At 37.0% G+C, this 20347-nt stretch overlaps 2 protein-coding genes across 11 annotated transcripts in view; one reads left to right on the top strand and one right to left on the bottom strand.

Moving 5' to 3' along the window:
- Window positions 1-18247, top strand: part of ica1 (islet cell autoantigen 1) — a 46141-nt gene extending 27894 nt beyond the window's left edge. For 2 of the 8 annotated variants that reach the window (XM_062062685.1, XM_062062686.1), the window contains 7 exons: window positions 5239-5364; window positions 5424-5522; window positions 7659-7729; window positions 7806-7846; window positions 12767-12997; window positions 14437-14511; window positions 14573-18244. In XM_062062685.1, coding sequence (XP_061918669.1) covers window positions 5239-5364; window positions 5424-5522; window positions 7659-7729; window positions 7806-7846; window positions 12767-12997; window positions 14437-14511; window positions 14573-14694 — 765 coding nt within the window. In that variant the 3' untranslated portion in view covers window positions 14695-18244. Of the gene's footprint in view, window positions 1-5238; window positions 5365-5423; window positions 5523-6751; window positions 6796-7658; window positions 7730-7805; window positions 7847-12758; window positions 12998-14436; window positions 14512-14572 lie in introns of those variants that run through there. The other 6 variants (XM_062062688.1, XM_062062691.1, XM_062062690.1 and 3 more) reach the window with 6 other exon arrangements.
- Window positions 15221-20347, bottom strand: part of LOC133659871 (glucocorticoid-induced transcript 1 protein-like) — a 65394-nt gene continuing 60267 nt past the window's right edge. For all 3 annotated transcript variants that reach the window (XM_062062693.1, XM_062062695.1, XM_062062696.1), the window contains exon 9: window positions 15221-18431. In XM_062062693.1, the coding sequence (XP_061918677.1) occupies window positions 18131-18431 (301 nt within the window). In that variant the 3' untranslated portion in view covers window positions 15221-18130. The remainder of the gene's footprint in view (window positions 18432-20347) is intronic.

Below are 20347 nucleotides of genomic sequence, written 5' to 3'. Positions count from 1 at the left end.
TCAAGAGTAAGGATGGTGTGTTCAAGTGTTTACCAAGTAAAACATAAACAGGAGTGTTGCCTTCAAATGTCTACTAAGTACATCAATAGTAAGGATGGTGTGTTCAAGTGTTTACCAAGGAAAACAATAGTGTTGCATTTAAATGTCTACTAAGTACATTAAAAGTAAGAATGTTGTGTTCAAATGTTTACCAAGTAAAACATAAACAGGAGTGTTGCGTTCAAATGTCTACTAAGTACATCAATAGTAAGAATGTTGTGTTCAAGTGTTTACCAAGTAAAATAATAGTGGGAGTGTTGCGTTCAAATGTCTACTAAGTACATCAATAGTAAGAATGTTGTGTTCAAGTGTTTACCAAGTAAAATAATAGTGGGAGTGTTGCATTTAAATGTCTACTAAGTACATTAAAAGTAAGAATGTTGTGTTCAAGTGTTTACCAAGTAAAACATAAACGAGATTGTTGCGTTCAAATGTCTACTAAGTAGATCAATAGTAAGAATGTTGCGTTCAAGTGTTTACCAAGTAAAACATTAACGAGATTGTTGCGTTCAAATGTCTATTAAGTACATCAATAGTAAGAATGTTGTGTTCAAGTGTTTACCAAGTAAAATAATAGTGGGAGTGTTGCATTCAAATGTCTATTAAGTACATCAATAGTAAGGATGGTGTGTTCAAGTGTTTACCAAGTAAAATAATAGTGTTGCATACAAATGTCTACTAAGTACATTAAAAGTAAGAATGTTGTATTCAAGTGTTTACCAAATAAAACATTAACGAGATTGTTGCGTTCAAATGTCTATAAAGTACATCAATAGTAAAAATGTTGCATTCAAGTGTTTACCAAGTAAAACATAAACGAGAGATGTGATGTTCATGCACGGTTCATTTTATGCACCAGTAAAAAAACATGGTAACACTTTAGAATGGGGAACATATTCACCATTAATTAGTTGCTTATTAACATGCAAATTAGTAACATATTGGCTCTTAACTAGTCATTATTAAGTACTTATTAATGCCTTATTCTGCATGGCCTTATTATAACCCTAACCCTCTAACCCTGACTCTAACAAATAACTCTAAATTAAGTCTTTGTTACTTAGAATATGTTCCCCATACTAAAGTGTTACCAAAAACATATAACTTTGTCTTGAATTTGAAAAAAAAAACATTTTATTTTTTACTAAAGAAGGGTTCGGTGAATGCGCATATGAAACTGCTGGGGTTCGGTACCTCCAACAAGGTTAAGAACCACTGTTTTAGTTTCTTCAAAAGAGCCACCCTTTGCTCTGATTACTGCTTTGCACACTCTTGGCATTCTCTCGATGAGCTTCAAGCACACCTGTGAAGTGAAAACCATTTTAGGTGACTCCCTCTTGAAGCTCATCGAGAGAATGCCAAGAGTGCACTGCAAAAAGTCAGTGTTCAAAAACAAGAAGAAAAAAATAGAAAAATGAGGGGTATTTTATTTGAACTAAGCAAAATTATCTGCCAATAGAACAAGAAAATTTGGCTTGTCAAGACTTTCTAAAACAAGTAAAATTAGCTAACCTCAGTTAACCCAAAAATACCTTAAAATAAGTATATTCTCACTAATAACAAGTGCACTTTTCTTGGTAGAAAAAAGAGACCTTTTTGCTCAATATGTTGAAAAATATTATTATATTAAGTAAATGCTAGTGCCATTATCTTGACATAATGATATGCGCTCGGCATCATGATTTTTTTTTTCATGCTTGAAGTAAGAAATTTTTACTTTAAAAAAGTAGTTTTATACTTGTGAGTGTTAATGACACAGCTTTGCAACAGTTGATATTCTAGTTTCAAGCATGTTTTACTCAATATAGGTCATCAAATCTCAGCTACAAGCTGTAATATCTTACTGAGATCATTTAGGCCCAAAACCCTTAAAACAAATAAAATACTGCTTAGTGAGAAAAAAATAAGCAAATATCACCCTTATTTGAGATATTTAATCTTACTTAGATTTCAGTTTTTGCAATGTGTGCGAAAAAGTAATCAGAGCAAAGGGTGGCTATTTTGAAGGAACTAGAATATAAAACATGTTATATATAGTTATTTCACCTTTTTTTGTTAAGTACATAACTCCACATGTGTTCATTCATAGTTGTGATGCCTTTAGTGACAATCTACAATGTAAATAGTCATGAAAATAAAGAAAACGCATTGAATGAGAAGGTGTGTCCAAACTTTTGGCCTGTACTGTACTTCATATTTTCTTACTAAATGTATTCCTTTTTTCCATTTGGACTTAAAAATATACACAGGAGAGACTTGTATAATTAAATATATAATTAAACATATAATTAAATCCCACAGTTTGGAAAATATGTGGTTGCAGTGCAGATTTTGACACAAAGAAGTAAAACGTCATGACAAATTATAAATAATACATATTTTGCACTAAACAACTATGTATATGATAAAAACACTTATCTTAACACCCATATTGCACACTAAGCAAAAGTTTTTTTACATCAAGAAAAAAGATCACGGTAATATCATTTAGAGTAGACTTTAATATTGTCTAATAATGAAACAAATATTGTCATACATCACAAACATGTTTTTGTTCAAATTAAAATAAATACTTCAATGTAAAAACACGGTAAATTTAAGTGATAATCTAGCGACTGGGCTGCCAGAATATCCCGCAAAATCTACACATTTTTTAGTGTACGTAAAAAAAAAAAACATAATTAAATTAGGGTGTATGTCATCTTTTAATACATTTTTTTAGGAAAAATGTCCAAGAAGAAGAAACACAGATCACACGTTTTGTCATATCAAGAGTGCGGTTAATCATGATTAATCACGTTATTACTAAATAACATTTGCTGGAGAAAATATCCTAATACAAATGCAATTTTGTAGTCAGAATGTCATACAGGAACGATTTTTTAATTGTTTCACTGAACTGCAAGTCATTGATTTGCTCAAAACTTGGTGACAATAAGTATAGAATTAAGAATGCAGTGCACATTTTGAAAGTCTTTGCAATAATATTGCAAAAAAGGTACAGTTACTGATTGATAATTTCGTAAACACACTCATAAACAACTTAACATGGTGCACCATTTAAACCTGCATTTACTCTTTTATAATTCAACCAGTGGTTTAAACAAACAAGCTTGTTTACCTTTTTCAGATGATTTGCAGATCTTTTTTGGTACAATGTGACCCCAGTTCTTTGTGATTACTCACGCATGCCTAAAGTTCTCCAGGAAGCAACATAAATTCACATTCAGCCGGTAATGGCAACTTGATGCTCTTGTTTGTTTAGTACAGTTGGTGTGTACTTGCTATAATTGTAGCTGTGGCGATATGAAAACTATCTTCTTGCAGGACCTGGTCTTCACAGATGTTAAGTGGTTTACATGTGTGTGGTACTTTAGTTGACACTGACGCAGGTAAACTTTGCCAGCGTAGTTTGTTGTCCTCTGCTTGTTGTCGATGTAGCGCCAGCAGTATCTGCTTCGCTTTAAGAAGGTTTTTTAAACTCGATGTGCGCCGATGATAAGACCAACAAGTTACCTCAGTTTTATCTAAAGTTCTGTTTTGAAGAAAAATTGGCCGCATCTCATAGCGATCACAGACCGTGTAACAATGCGCGGATGTGGTTCATGTCCATTTGCACAGTTTATGATAATGTGATCATTTATTTTTATTAACCCCATGCGCTAACGTTGGCAGCCCTAAATTAAATGCATAGGCAATTGTGTAACAATATCATGAGCAAAATCCTTACTCATTAATGTCAATATATTATTCAGTGTTAAACACATTGTCAATATATTATTAAGTGTTAAACACATTAATGTCAATATATTATTCAGTGTTAAACACATTAATGTCAATATATTATTAAGTGTTAAACACATTAATTACAATATATTATTAAGTGTTAAAAACATTAATGTCAATATATTAAGTGTTAAACACATTAATGTCAATATATTATTCAGTGTTAAAAACAAGAATGTCAATATATTATTAAGTGTTAAAAACATTAATGTCAATATATTATTAAGTGTTAAAAACATTAATGTCAATATATTATTCAGTGTTAAACACATTAATGTCAATATATTATTCAGTGTTAAACACATTAATGTCAATATATTATTAAGTGTTAAAAACATTGTCAATATATTATTACGTTTTAAAAACAATGTCAATATAATATTAATTGTTAAACACATTAATGTCAATATATTATTAAGTGTTAAAAACAATGTAAATATATTATTAAGTGTTAAACACATTAATGTCAATATATTATTAAGTGTTAAACACAATGTCAATATATTTTTAAGTGTTAAAAACATTGTCAATATATTAAGTGTTAAAAACATTATTATTAAGTGTTAAAAACATTAATGTCAATATATTATTAAGTGTTAAACACATTAATGTCAATATATTATTCAGTGGCCCTGCGATGAGGTGGCGACTTGTCCAGGGTGTACACCGCCTTCCGCCCGATAGTAGCTGAGATAGGCTCCAGCGCCCCCCGCGACCCCGAAGGGAATACGCGGTAGAAAATGGATGGATGGATGGATGGATATTATTCAGTGTTAAAAACATTAATGACAATATGTGATTAAATGTTAAAAACATTAATGTCAACATATTATTTAGTGTTAAACACATAAATGTCAAAATATTATTCAGTGTTAAAACAATCATGTCAATGTATTAAAACTTAAAAACATTAATGTCAATATATTATTAAGTGTTAAAACATTAATGTCAAAATATTATTCAGTGTTAAAACAATTATGTCAATATATTAAGTGTTAAAAACATTCATGTCAATATATTATTAAGTGTTAAAAACATTCATGTCAATATATTATTAAGTGTTAAAAACATTCATGTCAATATATTATTAAGTGTTAAAAACATTAATGTCAATATATTATTCAGTGTTAAAAACATTAATGTCAATATATTATTCAGTGTTAAAAACATTAATGTCAATATATTATTAAGTGTTAAAAACATGAATGTCAATATATGAGTAAGTGTTAAAAACATTAATGTCAATATATTAGTAAGTGTTAAAAACATTAATTTCAATATATTATCAAGTATTAAACACATTAATGTCAATAACCGCCTGTGTGTTTGTGTGTGTGTGTGTGTGTGTGTGTGTGTGTGTGTGTGTGTGTGTGTGTGTGTGTGTGTGTGTGCGCGCGTGTGTGCGCGCGTCAGGTCCAGGCCCAGGTGCGCACCACCAAGGCCAACTTTGACAAGCTGAAGAGTGACGTGTGTCAGAAGGTGGAGCTGCTGGGAGCGAGTCGCTGCAACCTTCTCTCCCACGTCCTCACCTCCTACCAGGTACACAGCAGCACCGCAGACTTGTTGTCAGTGTCCTTCTTGTCCTTGTCGCCTGGCAGACCACACTGTTGCACTTCTGGGAGAAGACCTTCCACACCATGGCGGCCATTCACGAGAGCTTCAAGGGCTGTCCGCGTTCTGAGCTCCCCGCACTGAAGGTCAGACCAACGTTCCACAACAAAATCATGAATGAAAACAGAAGCAATATGTTTACGCCAGTCAAAGATCCTCTATTTGAGAGGATCCCTCTGTTGTATTGAAGGACTTACACTAGTCTGAGATCTTTTATATGACAGGAGTGCTGCAAAAGTGCTGTTCTTCTCAACAACTACGCTGCTTTGAGTCCGTCTGAAATGTAAAATATGAACGTTCAAAAATCTTAGTCGGCGTTTCCTTTTCTTCTGATATTATGTGTGTGTTACGTCTTTTTGCAGCAATTAGCGTGAGGTGTAGGACTAAGAAACTTGATATTGTGTTGATGTTCATCACACTTAGACAACATAGAAAAACCTTCCAATGCTCGGAATATTAGAAATGCACGATAATGGAAATTTTAAAATGATACAGACAACCGATAATTATGTGTACATATAATTACTGAACATTTTGTGAGAAGAAATGATTTTAACGGTTCACACTTTTGCCCAAAATGTACACACTAACAAAAAGATATACCGTATTTTTCAGAGTATAAGTCGCACCGGCCGAAAGAGCATAACAAAGAAGGAAAAAAACATATATAAGTCGCACTGGAGTATAAGTCGCATTTTTTGGGGAAATGTATTTGGTAAAAGCCAACACCAAGAATAGACATTTGAAAGGCAATTTAAAATAAATAAAGAATAGTGAACAACAGGCTGAATAAGTGTACGTTATATGAGGCATAAATAACCAACTGAGAACGTGCCTGGTATGTTAACGTAACATATTATGGTAAGAGTCATTCAAATAACTATAACATATAGAACATGCTATACGTTCACCAAACAATCTGTCACTCCTAATCGCTAAATCCCATGAAATCTTATACGTGTAGTCTCTTACGTGAATGAGATAAATAATATTATTTGATATTTTACGGTAATGTTTTAATAATTTCACACATAAGTCGCTCCTGAGTATAAGTCGCACCCCCGGCCAAACTATGAAAAAAACTGCGACTCTTCAAACCTTTGTTGGCATCTCTTGGTCATTCTTCAAGTCTTGGTCTTCTTCTGGTCTTGGTCTTCTTCTGGTCTTGGTCTTCTTCAAGTCTTGGTCTTCTTCAGGTCTTGGTCTTCTTCAGGTCTTGGTCTTCTTCAGGTCTTGGTCTTCTTCAAGTCTTGGTGTTTTTCAAGTCTTGGTATTATTCAGGTCTTGGTCTTCTTCAGCTATTTGTCTTCTTCAGGTCTTGGTCTTCTTCAGCTATTTGCCTTGGCCACTAAGTTGCAGGTAATTTATTATTTATTTAATTTATTTTTGTTTAAATAGGTATGACATACATATGTTATTGTATAATTTAAGTTTGTGCGCGTGATTGACAGCCTAAGGCTTATGAGGCACATTTTTTATTTCAACTTAAAAACGTATGAGCCTATGCCTATGCCTACAACATAGGCTATGTGTTCATCTTTATTTTCCTGCCTGTCGTTGACAATGGAGATTGTCTGATATTTTGCAGATCAATCAATAAAGGTTCATCTTTGTCGCGAAATTGTTCACTGTTTCACTGTGCACCCCGCCCTCGTCCCTATTTGAGCATTATAACGTTAACAAGTTAATATTCATTGAAATAAATTCAGAACATTTTTTTTACCTAACGAAAATATAGGCCTAGTCTTTCTAAAACATTTTTTTAACTTCTTAAAAGCATCGTTCTGCTTGCTGCAACTGCGCACACAAAGTGTGAGGAACTCACTCCTGATCTGAGGGCATTGGCAACAATAGTCAACACTTTCTTAATGGAAATGACAATAATATTATAATAATGATAAATAATATTATCACGCATTAATATCTCTTAGCCTCTAATGTGTGGCCAAGAGATATTAATGTGTGGCACGCATTGAATGTCTCTGCTGCATTGGATCAGTCTCCTGTCTTTAACAGGCAAAAGCTTTCTAACCTCACTAATGCCTTGATCGTCTATATTAGATATATAACAAGGGCGGGTGGCGGGCAGGTTTGGTTTTGATAAAATGTTGGTTCGGGTGGATGGCGGGTGGATGACGACTTTTGTGATGCGGTTGCGGGTTAAATAATTGCCTATCCGCGCATCTCTAGCACACATGGTGTAAATAAATCTGTATTGTCAGGAACCAGCAGAGCGTCAGTCAAAGAAGAAGAGAAAGAAGAATAAATGTGAGACCAAAGACAAAGATGAAGAGTAAGTTGAAGAAGTCATAAAAAGCTGATTTTTTTTTTGGTGTCATAAAATGCTTTTTTCCCCCTTTTTTTTATAGACTTGTCTCGCTGGGAAATGACAACAGTTCAACAAAAGAAGGTAAACTACAAAACTAAATCATTGTGTTAGAGATAAAAATATAATTTTTGTTATTGTAATATTATTTGTATGTGTAAAGATCATGTATTAATAAGTGTTGGCTTTCAACACAATCACCTGTCACCATAGCTTTGTTAGTGTTAGTTTGATCACTTTTTGTGAACAAAAACTTCAAACTGACCTTTACTTCCCATACTGGAACATTCCTGTGTGTGTACTCTTCAACCATTGTTGTCATCTCTTGGTCTTCTTCAAGTCTTGGTCTTCTTCAAGTCTTGGTCTTCTTCAGGTCTTGGTCTTCTTCAGGTCTTGGTCTTTTTCATCTCTTGGTCTTCTTCAGGTCTTGGTCTTCTTCAGGTCTTGGTCTCCTTCAAGTCTTCTTTTTGATCAATTTTTGTGAACACAAACTTAAAACTGGCCTTTACTTCCCATACTGTAACGTTTCTGTGTGTGAACTCTTCAAACCTTTGTTGGCATCTTTTGGTCTTCTTCAAGTCTTGGTCTTCTTCTGGTCTTGGTCTTCTTCAAGTCTTGGTCTTCTTCAAGTCTTGGTCTTCTTCAGGTCTTGGTCTTCTTCAGGTCTTGGTCTTCTTCATCTCTTGGTCTTCTTCAAGTCTTGGTCTTCTTCAAGTCTTGGTGTTTTTCAAGTCTTGGTGTTTTTCAAGTCTTGGTATTATTCAGGTCTTTGTCTTCTTCAGGTCTTTGTCTTCTTCAGGTCTTGGTCTTCTTCAAGTCTTGGTCTTCTTCATCTCTTTGTCTTCTTCAAGTCTTGGTCTTCTTCAAGTCTTGGTCTTCTTCAGGTCTTGGTCTTCTTCAGGTCTTGGTCTTCTTCAGGTCTTGGTCTTCTTCAAGTCTTGGTCTTCTTCATCTCTTGGTCTTCTGCAAGTCTTGGTCTTCTGCAAGTCTTGGTCTTCTTCAAGTCTTGGTCTTTTTCATCTCTTGGTCTTCTTCAGGTCTTGGTCTTCTTCAGGTCTTGGTCTTCTTCAGGTCTTGGTCTTCTTCAAGTCTTGGTGTTTTTCAAGTCTTGGTATTATTCAGGTCTTGGTCTTCTTCAGGTCTTTGTCTTCTTCAGGTCTTGGTCTTCTTCAGGTCTTGGTCTTCTTCAGGTCTTGGTCTTCTTCAAGTCTTGGTCTTCTTCATCTCTTGGTCTTCTGCAAGTCTTGGTCTTCTGCAAGTCTTGGTCTTTTTCATCTCTTGGTCTTCTTCAAGTCTTGGTCTTTTTCATCTCTTGGTCTTCTTCAGGTCTTGGTCTTCTTCAGCTCTTGGTCTTCTTCAGGTCTTGGTCTTCTTCAGGTCTTGGTCTTCTTCAGGTCTTGGTCTCCTTCAGGTCTTGGTCTCCTTCAAGTCTTCTTTTTGATCAATTTTTGTGAACACAAACTTAAAACTGGCCTTCCCATACTGTAACGTTTCTGTGTGTGAACTCTTCAAACCTTTGTTGGCATCTCTTGGTCTTCTTCAGGTCTTGGTCTTCTTCTGGTCTTGGTCTTCTTCTGGTCTTGGTCTTCTTCAGGTCTTGGTCTTCTTCAAGTCTTGGTCTTCTTCAAGACTTGGTCTTCTTCAGGTCTTGGTCTTCTTCAGGTCTTTGTCTTCTTCAAGTCTTGGTGTTTTTCAAGTCTTGGTCTTCTTCAGGTCTTGGTCTTCTTCAGGTCTTTGTCTTCTTCAAGTCTTGGTCTTCTTCAGGTCTTGGTCTTCTCCAGGTCTTGGTCTTCTTCAGGTCTTGGTCTTCTTCAGGTCTTGGTCTCCTTCAAGTCTTCTTTTTGATCAATTTTTGTGAACACAAACTTAAAACTGGCCTTTACTTCCCATACTGTAACGTTTCTGTGTGTGAACTCTTCAAACCTTTGTTGGCATCTCTTGGTCTTCTTCAAGTCTTGGTCTTCTTCTGGTCTTGGTCTTCTTCTGGTCTTGGTCTTCTTCTGGTCTTGGTCTTCTTCAAGTCTTGGTCTTCTTCAAGTCTTGGTCTTCTTCTGGTCTTGGTCTTCTTCAAGTCTTGGTCTTCTTCAAGTCTTGGTATTATTCAGGTCTTGGTCTTCTTCAGGTCTTGGTCTTCTTCAGGTCTTGGTCTTCTTCAGGTCTTGGTCTTCTTCAAGTCTTGGTGTTTTTCAAGTCTTTGTCTTCTTCAGGTCTTTGTCTTCTTCAGGTCTTGGTCTTCTTCAGGTCTTGGTCTTCTTCAAGTCTTGGTCTTCTTCAAGTCTTGGTCTTCTTCATTTCTTGTTCTTCTTCAAGTCTTGGTCTTCTTCAGCTCTTGGTCTTCTTCAGGTCTTGGTCTTCTTAAAGTCTTGGTCTTCTTCAGGTCTTGGTCTTCTTCAGGTCTTGGTCTTCTTCATCTCATGGTCTTCTTCAAGTCTTGGTCTTTTTCAAGTCTTGGTCTTCTTCAGGTCTTGGTCTTCTTCAGGTCTAGGTCTTCTTCAGGTCTTGGTCTTCTTCAGGTCTTGGTCTTCTTCAGGTCTTGGTCTTCTTCATCTCATGGTCTTCTTCAAGTCTTGGTCTTTTTCAAGTCTTGGTCTTCTTCAGGTCTTGGTCTTCTTCAGGTCTAGGTCTTCTTCAGGTCTTTGTCTTCTTCAGGTCTTGGTTTTCTTCAAGTCTTGGTCTTCTTCAGTTCTTTGTCTTCTTTTTGATCACTTAGTGTGATCACCTTTACTTCCCATACTGTAATGTTTCTGTGTGTGTACTCTTCAAACCATTGTTGTTTGGGCTCCAATACCTTTTAAAGTGGTATGTTGAAGTATAAAAACATAAATAAAACGGATGCACCTGCAAACAGAAAGTGATTGACCCATGACCCGCCTAGAGGAAGATCGCTTTTATAATTACACTTTTATACCTAAAGTAGGATTGACGTTTTGGTTTAAGATAAAGTTAGGAGTAGAGTCTCTGGTTTTAGTTGTTGGTTAGGATGAAGGGAAAGGTTTTAGCGTTAATTGTGGTTAATCTTAGGTTAATGAGAAAACTACACAGTCATGTGTAGTTTTCTCATTAAGGTGTCCAGATAGAATTGGGGTTTAGATAATAGTGTTTCAAGCTAATGCTTGGGTTTGATCAAATAATAATACTACATCCCCTTGTTGGAACTGTGGGCCATTTAGCGTTATATTACGTGTCTCCTATAATAAATGTTTTTATCTTACTGGGGCAAGTAATCAAAAATATGAGATAGCCAAGAGGTTAAGGAGATGGACTGATAACAGCGCATCCAGAAAGTATTCACGTCGCTTTACTTTTTTCACATTTTGTTACATTACTTATTCCAAAGAGGAATACATTCATTTTTATCCTCAACATGACAATGACAATGTTAAGTGTTTTTTTAAATTGCAAACTTATAAAAAAATAAGAAATTGCATATACTGTACATAAGTATACAGACCCTTTGCTTAATACTTTGTTGATGCACCTTTGGCAGCAATTACAGCCTCAAGTATTTTTGAATACGATGCCACAAGCTTGGGTGGGCATGACAACAGCAACATCTCACTGTGACACAGCAGATAACATACGCACGCTTACACAATGGGAATATTGAACAACAAATCAATGATTGAAGTGACAAACTTGCCATCCAAACAATACCCCGTTTGTTGACAAGAAGACTTGACAGCCATCGAAGCAGATTCAATCTCTTTATTAAAAGATTCGAAAGAGCTGGCGTCAAAGTGCGCTGCCAACTGCGAAAGCTAAAAAACACAGCTCTGTTGAAACCCTAGATGACTTCACTAGGCAACAGGCCCCGCCTTTTAAAAGCACAGACGCCGTACACTGTGCCCTCAAATTCATATGCCAGGTATCTAAAGTTCTTTTTTTAATGTAACATATAAATTACTTTCCCTACTTTACATTTATTAAAGAGTAATTCCGTTAGTAACTCAATTACTTTTTTAGTAAAGTAACGAGTAACTATAATTACCGTATTTTTCAGAGTATAAGTAGCTTCGGAGTATAAGTCGCACCGGCCGAAAATGCATAATAAAGAAGGAAAAAAACATATATAAGTCGCACTGGAGTATAAGTTGCATTTTTTGGGGAAATTTATTTGATAAAACCCAACACCAAGAATAGACATTTGAAAGGCAATTTAAAATAAATAAAGAATATATGTTAACGTAACATATTATGGTAAGAGTCATTCAAATAACTATAACATATAGAACATGCTATACGTTTACCAAACTATCTGTCACTCCTAATCGCTAAATCCCATGAAATCTTATACGTCTAGTCTCTTACGTGAATGAGCTAAATGATATTTGCTATTTTACGGTAATGTGTTAATAATTTCACACATAAGTCGCTCCTGAGTACAAGTCGCACTATGAAAAAAACTGCGACTTATAGTCCGAAAAATACGGTAATTAATTTTTAAAAGTATTTTTCAGAACACTGGTCATAATAAATGTTTTAGTCTAGTATGTTTAGTTTACTTGTTCCAAAGATTTTAAGGAGATAGACTGCAAACTTGGGCTCATATTCCGTTTGTGGTTAGTTATTTTTAAGTTTTCAAACAAAGGCTAGGCTTTAAAAATGATATTGGATTAGATTTACACAGTGCTTTTCTAGACACTAATACAATTATTTCAGAGTAGACAATGCTTTTTTTCAGGAATGAAATCCCCAGGAAAACATTTTGTGCTTTAGTGAATGCGGACATTGATCTTGCTATTTGTTGCATGCATGTTACCAGCTCAAATTGTAGGAACTATGGGACTTAGGGTGTGGAATTATGATCTTATATCAGAATGTCATGCAAGGGTTAGAGTTTTTATTAACCAGCCCTACCAAAACCATACACCTTGTTCAAACCCTGACCCATACAGTTTTTGTTAAAAACACAAAGTCAAAATGACCTTGTATTAACGCGAAATATTTAATTTATATCCAATTCAGTCTACTGGCTTCCACTGTTGATGTTGTGTAGTTTTTCAGGAGACGCTGACTCGGCGATGGAGGAGAAAGACAGCCTTGCCTTGCTGGAGGAGATCCTGGGAGGAATTTCGGTGCATGATGGCGACTTCTCGCAGGAATGGAGGCAAGCCTTCGGAGAGGAGGAGGAGGAGGCGACGGACACCGCCTCTTCTACACCAACGGATGCTCCGTCCCTGTTCCTACCATCTCAGCTGTTGGACCAGCACAACCTGCAGTCTGCTGGCTTCTCAGGTAGAAATGACAACTTGTTCACTTCTGATACAATACCAGAGTATTGTCCGATACTGATACTAGTCCGATACGATATCAGCAGACGGCTTTAGTACGTACCCGTATTATTTTGTAGTTTGGAAAGTTAGAAAAGGTTTGACCAGGTGAAATTAGTCAAAGTTTAAGGCATAAAAGCACATACTTTTCTTTTGTAGTGTGGAAAGTTAGAAATGGTTTGATCAGGTGAAATTACACTGCAAAAACTGAAATCTAAGTAAGATAAAATATCTCATATAAGGGTGATATTTGCTTATTTTCTGTCTGTTAAGATAATTCTTCTCACTAAGCAGATTTTATGTTAGAGTGTTTTACTTGTTTTAAGGGTTTTGGTCCTAAATGATCTCAGTAAGATATTACAGCTTGTTGCTGAGATTTGATGACCTATATTGAGTAAAACATGCTTTAAATTAGAATATCAACTGTTGCAAAGCTGTGTCATCAACACTCACAAGTATAAAACTACTTTTTTACTTAGTTACTTACTTTTTTTTTAATTTCCAGCATGAAAAAAAAAAATCATGACTTTGACACAATTGTCTCATATTAAAACAGATGACAGCCAAATGGACTTAGCTGTTTTATTTTCAATGAAACAATAGAAAATACGTTATCATATAGTATTACAGTTGTTATTTGTGAAAATGTACTTATTTTAAGGTATTTTTGGGTTCATTGAGGTTAGCTAATTTTACTTGTTTTGGAAAGTCTTGACAAGCCAAATTTTCTTGTTCTATTGGCAGATGATTTTGCTTAGTTCAAATAAAATACCCCTCATTTTTGCATTTTTTTTTCTTGTTTTTGAACACTGACTTTTTGCAGTGTAGTCAATGGTGAAAACACTTACCTCATTAAAGATTTATGCTTTTGAAGTGGAGCTTTAATTTGTGTTCTGTTGACACCCAGTAATCACAATAATTCAATTAATGGCATGAATTATTGAATTGACTAAACAAGTAAAGTAAATAAAATAAAATAATAAAATTAAGTAATAAAATAAGTAAATTGAATGGTGCGGACACGTTTGTTACTGGATACAAGACTGAATCTAAGTAATATTCAACTGTTATTATTTGATACTTGTTTGTATTGACATGTTTTTGACTTTAGAATTAAGTACACTTATTACGTTTGTCTAGCTTGTGTGCTTAGCTGTTGTGTATCTGCTACCAGTTGGTGGCCTTTAGCCTACCATGTGTTCCTTTTGTAACTGACTTGACTAAAATACTAACCTTGTGTGCCTGTATTTAGATGTCGACTAGCTGTGCATCTGCTTGTATCGGAGCTTAAATCCAAGATTTTAGTTATTATTCAATACTTGTTTTGATATCGTACCAATATCGGTTCTGGACACTCCTTAAGATCGATTATTTAGGATAAATGTTTGTATGAATTGTTTGCAGCTTGGAATGTCCCACAGTCTGTCACTGCGGTGACAGAAGACTCGCATGGAGCCAGTCAGAAAAGAGCATTTCAAGGTGAGAACGTCATCGCTTTGCGTTCTTAAGCAACGTCAACCTGTTTCTCCTGGTTCTGCAGAGACAGGCGGGACAACCAAAGACCTCTCGGCGTGGTTCAACTTGTTTGCAGACCTGGACCCCCTTGCCAACCCAGACGCAGTGGGCAAAAGTGACGCCGAGCACACGCTTCATAACGCCTAGCTCCTCCCTGGAAAGACACATTCTGTCACTTCCACAAGACCACAATCTGACATCCTTCGCATGAGTTCCACTCACCTGTGGCTGCAGGTAACCACCTCAACAAACTGAGGACTCCATTTGTAGTCATCGTCATGGAGTTACTTCAGCATATCGCCCCCTTGTGGACAGTGTTTTGTTTTCACGCTATTTAAAGACTATTTTGCTGTAACTTTACGAACATATCACGACAACATGCTTGGTTTATTTCATGAACACATGTTGCCTCAGGGTGCTTTTTACAGGTAAATATTTATTGTACTTGCTATTTTTAAAAACTGCTTTTATTGACTTGAATCTACCGCCCGAATGCAGCTGAGATAGGCTTCAGCTTGTCGCAGTTGAACATGGATGGATGGCATTTAATAACAATCTACAGCACCAACCTGTTATATACGTGAAACGAAAAATACAAAACAATATTGGCATTGTTTCTCAAATACGCTCTAATTAAATGAATAATTTGTGTTAGTATGCAAATATCACCAAAAGGGACTTTTTTTTTTTTGTCTTTATTGAAAAAACACAGGATGTACATACAAGTGCACACTACACGGGGGAAGTGTTGCTGCATGCACACAATGAGCACATCAGCGATTTAAATTGTGTGTGGTGGAATGCCTGGCATACATTATTGGTCATAGTTGTGCTTGTATGCGCACGTAGACGTACACACCCAAACCTCAGTGGTTCTTTTTGTGCACACCTTTGATTGTTTCAGATTGCAAATGAACAACAACAAAAGGATTATGTCCAAGTAAGTGCTTTAACCTGGTTTACCGATTAGCACCTCTGCTCCAAACATGACCCCCTCCGATTATTTTTACGTTTGCTTTGGTACGTTCTCAACCTGTCACTTTGGGAGGGCGGGGCTTGTGTACAACATGATCTATGGAATGTGTCGTAGCACCTAAAAGCTTAAAAAAACAAAAACAGGTTCGACGATGAGTCTGCTGATGTGATTCGTATCAAACTGCGCTTCAAAAATGGCAACGGTCCAAGCAAGAACATTCCACACCAACCTGAGTCGTTTTGTTCCGCTAAAAGACCGCCGCGAAGCAGGAAGGCGGAGTCTTCTTCCCCCCCCCCCCATATCAGTCTTTTGGTCTCTCGCTAAGAAAAATTGCAGATCGTGGCGATCATGCGGGAAGGCAAAGTGTGGCTGCAACACACGACAGACAGAACTAATAACGTACAAGGCGCGTCCTGACGCCATCCCATAATGTACAAGCTTCGTTACACGTTAGTCTGCTGCACTAACAGGAAGTGTTAATTAGGGATGATGTCCGTTAAGAAATTATCGAAATCGAATCCTCTTATCGAACCAGTTCCTTATCGAATCCAGACAGGTTGTTGTGTGTGCACTGAGTTCCAAAAGCCATAGATGTTATATGACTGGGCCGCCACGCTGTTTACATGGAGGAAAAGCGGACGTGACCGAGGACAGCATGCGGCCGTTAAAGGGTGAAGGTTTCAGGTGAGAGAGGACGCCCCCAGTGAGCATATAATGCTGCTATGTGAGTTGTAAATAAAAAAAATTGCCGACAAACACATCACCAACATGGACGCTCACTTTCGACATCCCCGTGACGCACACTGTGAAGAAGAAGGGGACCAGCACGGTAGCGAATCCATACGCACAACGGGGCAAGAGAAGTCAGCTTTTACTGTTGTGCTAGCTTGCTAGACAACGGGACTGACGTTGAAAATAAGGAGAGGGAATCTGGCAGAGGTGGGTAGTAACGCGCTACATTTACTCCGTTACATCTACTTGAGTAACTTTTGGGATAAATTGTACTTCTAAGAGTAGTTTTAATGCAACATACTTTTTACTTGAGTATATTTATAGAGAAGAAGCTACTTTTATTCCGCTCCATTTATCTACATTCAGCTCGCTACTCACTACTGATTTTTATCGATCTGTTAATGCACGCTTTGTTTGTTTTGGTTTGTCAGACAGACCTTCAAAGTAGCATCTATCGCATGCCTGTGTTTCACCAATCACATGCAGTCACGTTTGACTCCGTTTCACCAATCAAACAGAGCCAGGCGGTCACATGATTAACAAGCTTAAGCTTACATGAACTCAACGTCAAATTTGAGGAAGCACATGGCGGTAAGTAACGTTAGTAGATATTTTGGCTGTCACCGTAGGCTGATGTTAGCTTCCCTGCTATGAATCACTGTCAAATGTACATCGTGTGGGGACATTTATTAACGTACTGCAGCCTCATAGACACACACACACACACACACACGAACAGTCGCACACGCATGCATAGAAACACCAATCAGTGTGTTCCCAGGTGCAGCCCCCACCTATCAGTTTATGGTTTTGCGTAAAGGCTAACTTGTTATTTTCCTTTGTAATCTCTGCCTACTGAGCCTATGGTGCTGTTAAGTTATTGTGGCTCAATTTGCCTTAATTCTTCTTATGTTAATGTATTGTTATTTAATATATATCATTGTTTTAGTTGCTTAAGAGATATTCCCGGCTCTGAATTTGCTCATTGCTATTTTTATGTTTTTGTGCATTATTTGTTGCCGTCATCATTAAACAAACAGGTTACTCATCAGTTACTCAGTACTTGAGTAGTTTTTTCACAACATACTTTTTACTTTTACTCAAGTAAATATTTGGGTGACTACTCCTTACTTTTACTTGAGTAATAAATCTCTAAAGTAACAGCACTCTTGAGTACAATTTCTGGCTACTCTACCCACCTCTGGAATCTGGCGTGTTTGATGGAGAACTTGCCCAGCTGTTAATTTTTTGACACAGAAGATGAGGACTTTGTGGATGAGGATTGATCAAAAAATAATGTGAGTACATTGATAAATACTTCAATAAAGTACAACCCAACTCAGCTTTGCTCCTGCTGCCTTTTTAAAACAGCGTCCATGCATGCTAGCGTATGTTTTAAGATAGCATATGTTTATTTTTGGCCTGAGCCCCAAAATACACTGCGTTAAATACAGAAATAGCACCCGTAACTGACACGGCACAACGCCTTTTAATACGGTGCGCCCTATGGTCGCGAAAATACGGTATAGTGGCTTCGATAACGGGAACCGGTTCTCAAAAAGGGATTAGAATCCATGGAATCGGTTCTTTTCTTATCGGAACAATCGGGAAAACCGGTTTTTGAACATCATCCTAGTGTTAATAAGATAGTTGTTGTTTCTGCTGACAAACTTTAAACCCCATTAAAAACAAAGCAAAATATATTTGTGGTAATGAGTCAGACATGGGGGTCCAGGACCGAGAACCTCTCTTGCAGGATACCAGAGCGAGAGCTTGGGCACCCCCTGCTGGCTAAACTTAAGACTAACTGAGTGCAATCTTGTGTTTTTGTGGGTTTTTTTGTTTCGTTTTTTTCTTCGAAGCCTTATTGGTCTTTTAAATACCTGAGGACACACTGGTGAGGACAAGTTGCGCCGAGCCGTCCTTTCCCGTCTCGACTCCCGGGCTTTGCCGAACGGCGTCTGTTTCTCTGACAGCGGAGGGCGGGGGCGGCGGGGCGGGGGTCACCTGAGCATCGTTGGCGTGGAGGCCGTGGCCGACGGAGGCGCAGGACACGGGGGAGAAGAGGGAGGAGCAGAGCAGCTTGACGGGGCAGAAGGCGGAGCCTCGCGGGATGAAGTTGACCTTGTTTTTGTCGGGACACGAGAAGAGAGGGAAGCCTTTGGATTGGCCCGACCTAAAAATAGACAGTATTAGCATGGGTCAATATTTTAGGGCACAATCCGATGACATGAACCTAAAATAAAGCAATCGTATTTTGGTAAATAAAAATACAGTAGTTTTCATGTACCCCACTTTTTATATAATGTTTTTCCGATTAAAATTTGCCCCAGTTTTCATATCCTGTTGCAGGTATTGTGCGGCCAAACATGTAACAACCGTGTCTATCTGTCCACGTATACAAACAGAGAATTCACTTTTTGGTGACTCCGACTTGGTACATTTTTCTTTTAAGTACGACGGCAAAATAATCCACCATGGGGCCAAAAACAGATGTGAGTACCAAATATTATTAAATTAAAAAAATAAAGGTGACGTCATGGGTGTCTAAAGTGCAGCCCGAGGGCCAATTTTGGGCCCGCAGCTTGTTTTAGTTTGAAAATATTTATTAACTTAAAAATGTACACTACCGTTCAAAAGTTTGGGGTCACATTGAAATGTCCTTATTTTTGAAGGAAAAGCACTGAACTTTTCAATGAAGATAACTTTAAACTAGTCTTAACTTTAAAGAAATACACTCTATACATTGCTAATGTGGTAAATGACTATTCTAGCTGCAAATGTCTGGTTTTTGGTGCAATATCTACATAGGTGTATAGAGGCCCATTTCCAGCAACTATCACTCCAGTGTTCTAATGGTACAATGTGTTTGCTCATTGGCTCAGAAGGCTAATTGATGATTAGAAAACCCTTGTGCAATCATGTTCACACATCTGAAAACAGTTTAGCTCGTTACAGAAGCTACAAAACTGACCTTCCTTTGAGCAGATTGAGTTTCTGGAGCATCACATTTGTGGGGTCATTTAAACGCTCAAAATGGCCAGAAAAAGAGAACTTTCATCTGAAACTCGACAGTCTATTCTTGTTCTTAGAAATGAAGGCTATTCCACAAAATTGTTTGGGTGACCCCAAACTTTTGAACGGTAGCGTAGGTACATTTAAAGAAGACCCCAGTATTTGACCACAAATCCAATTGTATTGTTAAAATAGATTAGAAGGGCAAAATAAATTGTGTGATTAATCTGCATATATCTAATATTAATGCTATATTTTTTGGTGATTAATCGCATGAGTTGACTTTGAGAGACCTAGCTATATGTTACACTCATTTCCTGTGTCAACGATAACACAAAGCTAACTTGGCAAATGTATCGACGTACACTGGTTTGCTTTTAGCATCTTTAATGTACAAAATGTATCAAAGCGGCCCCTCACATCCTGTTATTTTTATGAATGTGGGCCTCATTGGAATAAGTTTGGAGAACCCTGCCCTCCGCCATTTTTGCCAACAAGAGTGTTCAATAAAAGGTAAAAGTGATGTTAAATGTTAATTGATCAGAAATATGTTTTTCACTTTGTTTTCTGCATGTATAACTATAATTATTCCCTATATAATTTATTTGGGTGTACAGAATTGGATTACTACCTTAAAGGCCTACTGAAATGAATTTTTTTTATTTAAACGGGGATAGCAGATCTATTCTATGTGTCATACTTGATCATTTCGCGATATTGCCATATTTTTGCTGAAAGGATTTAGTATAGAACAACGACGATAAAGATTGCAACTTTTGGTATCTGATAAAAAAAAGGCTTGCACCTACCGGAAGTAGCGTGACGTAGTCAGTTGAACATATACGCAAAGTTCCCTATTGTTTACAATGATGGCCGCATGAAGTGAGAGAGATTCGGACCGAGAAAGCGACAATTTCCCCATTAATTTGAGCGAGGATGAAAGATTTGTGGATGAGTAAAGTGCAAGTGAAGGACTAGTGGGGAGTTGAAGCTATTCAGATAGGGAAGATGCTGTGAGAGCCGAGGGTGACCTGATATTCAGCTGGGAATGACTACAACAGTAAATAAACACAAGAC

Source organism: Entelurus aequoreus, linkage group LG11 (assembly GCF_033978785.1).
Source record: "Entelurus aequoreus isolate RoL-2023_Sb linkage group LG11, RoL_Eaeq_v1.1, whole genome shotgun sequence".
In the NCBI taxonomy this organism is placed as follows: Eukaryota; Metazoa; Chordata; class Actinopteri; order Syngnathiformes; family Syngnathidae; genus Entelurus; species Entelurus aequoreus.
This window is presented reverse-complemented; position numbering and strand designations above follow the sequence as displayed.